Raw genomic sequence first — 3,924 nt, 5'->3', positions numbered from 1 at the left:
CGGTGCAAGGTAATTATCAAAATGTTTGGGTGTTTTCAGATTCGGTTCAAGCGGTTAATGCACTGACAAAGACTACGGAAATTATAAATCATGACGGTGTTCTTATCTCGAACATTCAAGAGCTTCTCCAGTCTGGGTGTTTTTTGAGAATTCGAAATTTTAGTAGATGTTCAAACAAAGTCGCTCATTGTTTAGCGCATTTTGCATTATCTTATCCTTCACCATTTACTTGAGGTGATGATGTTTATCCATCTTAGTTGATGGACGAAGCTTCTATTGATTTATGTAATGCATAGACCCGTTTCTGATTCAAAAAAAAAAATACCTAGGACCTTGACCTCGGATCCAACAAAATTCCAGCACATCCCTCCGCTCACTCGCAGCTCGAGAGCTCTTCGCCAATGGCGGAAGTGTATTTCTTCTTCTTCTCCTTTTTCCCTGATAATCCCCATCTGTCTCCTCCTCATCCTCTACTTCATATGCCGCCCCAATCCAGTCCGCGTCCCGATCAAGAACCGCCACGTCCTCATCACCGGAGGCTCCAGCGGCATCGGCCTCGCCCTCGCCCACCACTGCACCCAGGAGGGCGCTGAAGTCACACTTCTTGCCCGCAGCGTCTCCAAGCTTGAGGAGGCCAAGCAATCCATCAAGCTCGCGACTGGTCGCGACGTCAGCGTCTACAGCGCTGACGTCAGGGACTACGAGGCTGTGAAGCGGGTGGTGGAGGAGGTGGGCCCAATCGACGTGCTTGTGTGCAACCATGGGGTGTACGTGCCGCAAGAATTGGAGGAACAGGAACTGGAGGAGATTAGGTTCATGATCGATGTTAATCTGGTGGGTACTTTTCATTTGATAAAAGCAGCATTGCCCGGCATGAAGAAGAATCGGGCGGAGAAGGGACCCGGTTCGATTGCTATAATGTCGTCGCAGGCCGGTCAGGTATAAACTCTAGACCGATATCCTATCAGATTTGGAATTATGATTACTCATACGACCTCCAACATTAAATCAATTGACGGGTTTCTCATTTCAATTCAAGGAAATGTAAGAAATATCAGCTATATTTGTAGAATCCTAGTTTTTAAGCTTTTCCTTTTATTTTCCAGCTTGTCAAAGACGGTCTATTTGTGTGTGTTAAAGGTTTTTCACCAACTTAATGCTGTGTACATCTTCTTGGGTCACTGATTTATGTCATCAGTTCGAAGATTCAATTAATCTTCGAGGTTTCACAGCATTCAATTATTGATGATTGCTTTTAATTAGCATCTATATGTCTGTATGCTAGCTTAGGAGTGTAAAGGGCATGTATGGATCAGCTGGTGCTCCACCAGTACAAACAAATGGAATATGATTGTGTTTGACATTGGGATTCTTGTATGCATATGTAGGTTGTTTTAAGTAATAATTTCGATTTTGTTTTCATTAACATCCAAGTCACTTGCATTCTCAACACATTTTACCATGTTCTCTAAAACAATATTGGCTCTGCCCAAAAGCATTATTTTTTTCTGAAACCTTGCTGTATGCACCATAAACACCAAAATTCCGAAAGAAAAGGTGCTGGAATTGACATGTGTTAGTATCTTCCCATGTCTTTTTTTAAGGGTTTGGGTTAATTTTCTAAGACAACAATTAGGATGCTACATATGTTATTGCAAGTTCTTCTTAAGTTTCCTTTTTCGACTTTCCCTTGTCGTATATTTTGTTAAGTTTCTAAGACTGTACGGAGGATGTCACGGATGTTATTGCAAGTTCTTCTCGATGTTTCCTTTTCTGATCTTCCCTTTTCTTATGTTTTGTTAATATTTTTGTCAGGTTGGTATATACGGTTACACAGCCTATTCAGCCAGTAAGTTTGGCCTCAAGGGTTTGGCAGAAGCATTGCAACAAGAGGTCATTGAAGACAACATTCATGTCTCTTTGGTCTTCCCTCCAGACACTGAAACACCTGGCTTTGCTGAAGGTCCATATCTGTTTTAATGTTATCTCATATGATTTGTTTCTATGAACATGTAACAGGGAATTCAAGCATGATGATTATAATTAAGTCAGTACGAGGAATTGTATCCTTCGAATATGATTTTTTCCCCAAGCTCTATGCTAACATCTGGAATTAGCCCTCGCCAGGATATAATGATACCGTTGGGAGTTCTTTTGCAGTTAAAGTCTCTTTTCTGAGTTCTATGCTGCACTTCCTCATAGAAGTGAAAACTGAAAAGAAATCGCATCTTTTTCTTCGCCCTTATAATAGGCATTTCTATGTCCATTGTTTTATATTGAAATTTTTATCTGCTAATTGCAGAGACCAGAAGAAGGCCAAAACTTATGAGTATCGTAGCTGCTTCTTCTGTCATCTTGTTTTAATGTTATGTCATAATTCATATCATTTGTGTTCCTAGTAACATGTAACGGGGAATTTCATGATGATTATATTATGTGTATATGAGGAAATGCGGCCTTCAACTATCATTTCAACTCTATGCTGACTTCTGGAATCAGCCCTAGTCTGGATATAATGACACCGTTGAGAGTACTTTCAATTGCCCTGATGTCTCTTTTCGGCTACTCTTCTTTTTAGAAGTGAAAAAATCGCATCCTTTTAACATTTTGTAGTATGCATTTCTATGTCCTGTGGGGTATTGAAATTTTATCTGCTAATTACAGAGACCAAAAGAAGGCCAAAACTTACTAGTATAATAGCTGCTTCATCTGGTGCGATGAAAGCTGATGAAGTTGCCAAAAAAACTTTGATCGGAATTAAGTCAGGTACCTTCATCGTTCCCTGCAACTTCGAGGGATTTTTGCTTTCAATAGCGACCGCTGGTCTATCGCCTCAGAGATCGTATCTGATGGCATTTGTGGAGATAATGACCGCTGGTATAATGCGTCTTGCTGGCCTATTTTTTCAATGGAATTGGTTCAAGAGCATAAAAAAATGGCATGCCGAGAAATAATGTTTATATGCAGATTGGTATCTTGCTTTGAATGTTTCCTCTTGTAGCAGTTATATTTGACGTTCTATTGTGACTGATGGCTGTAGTTGCTAAAGAAAAATAAGGATGGTCACATCTTGCTAGCAAGGAAATTCTCTCTTTTGCCATATTTTTGACACGATTTGTGTGTCCGGCTCAAGAGTCACTTAGTATACATTCTTAGCTTTTAATGGTAACCAGTTTTTTGCTCATCGAATGGATTTATTTCTATTGGTTTTGACTATCAGAAAAAAATGGAGTAATAACATGTCATCGAGGTTTCGTTTCAAATAAACTTCTTATTTGTCCACTAAAAAAATGTTTGTTCGCTTTTTTTAAGACTTATTTGGTAGAAATATGTTAGTAAGAAACAAGAAAAATCTTATCAAATGTAGAAACTTAATTGAGATGGAAAGAGTAATTGGAGTGGAGGGAGTATATAATTTATTTTTCTTACACGAGTTTTTTAAGTATTTTATTTATTTGTAATAATACCCACGTTTGAAACCGTAATCTGTTACCACACAAGGCACAACAAAGTAATAAAGACTGGTTGAAAAAGTTAAATACTCTCAAATATAATTAAAAAAGAAAATAAATATACTAATAGCAACAGATTATATTATAATTTTCAATTTTTTTAATACAATTTCCATGATTTATGATGATATTTATAGCAAATAAAAGAAAAATAATTATTATTAATTATGAAAAGCTAGGAAATTTCTACATTGCGGTGTTATGAACTTATGATTGCTGCTCCAATCCAACACCATTTTTAACGTTGGATGGGAGCAATTTCACATTTTGCCCTACACGTGCTGCATCATTGTAGCTGTGCCACATTTTTTTTAAAATAATCTTGTGTAATTTTATTATTTTTGTTGTGAAAAGTAAAATTTATGGTAAAAAGTAAAAATCTCAAACTCTCAAAATTTATCAAACTACACAC

At 37.6% G+C, this 3,924-nt stretch overlaps 1 protein-coding gene across 1 annotated transcript; it reads left to right on the top strand.

Moving 5' to 3' along the window:
- The first annotated feature begins 386 nt into the window (after positions 1 to 386).
- On the top strand, positions 387 to 3,184 carry LOC140833830 (3-dehydrosphinganine reductase TSC10A-like). The gene is given in 4 exon segments (XM_073198269.1): positions 387 to 437; positions 439 to 939; positions 1,816 to 1,963; positions 2,665 to 3,184. Coding segments are annotated over 4 exon segments (975 nt in total). The 5' UTR covers positions 387 to 401; the 3' UTR covers positions 2,955 to 3,184.
- The last annotated feature ends 740 nt before the right edge of the window (positions 3,185 to 3,924 follow it).

The sequence above is a fragment of the Primulina eburnea genome, chromosome 6, assembly GCF_022965805.1.
Source record: "Primulina eburnea isolate SZY01 chromosome 6, ASM2296580v1, whole genome shotgun sequence".
Classification (NCBI taxonomy): domain Eukaryota; kingdom Viridiplantae; phylum Streptophyta; class Magnoliopsida; order Lamiales; family Gesneriaceae; genus Primulina; species Primulina eburnea.
Note: the sequence above shows the minus strand (reverse complement) of the source record. Positions and strands in the feature narration are given on the sequence as shown.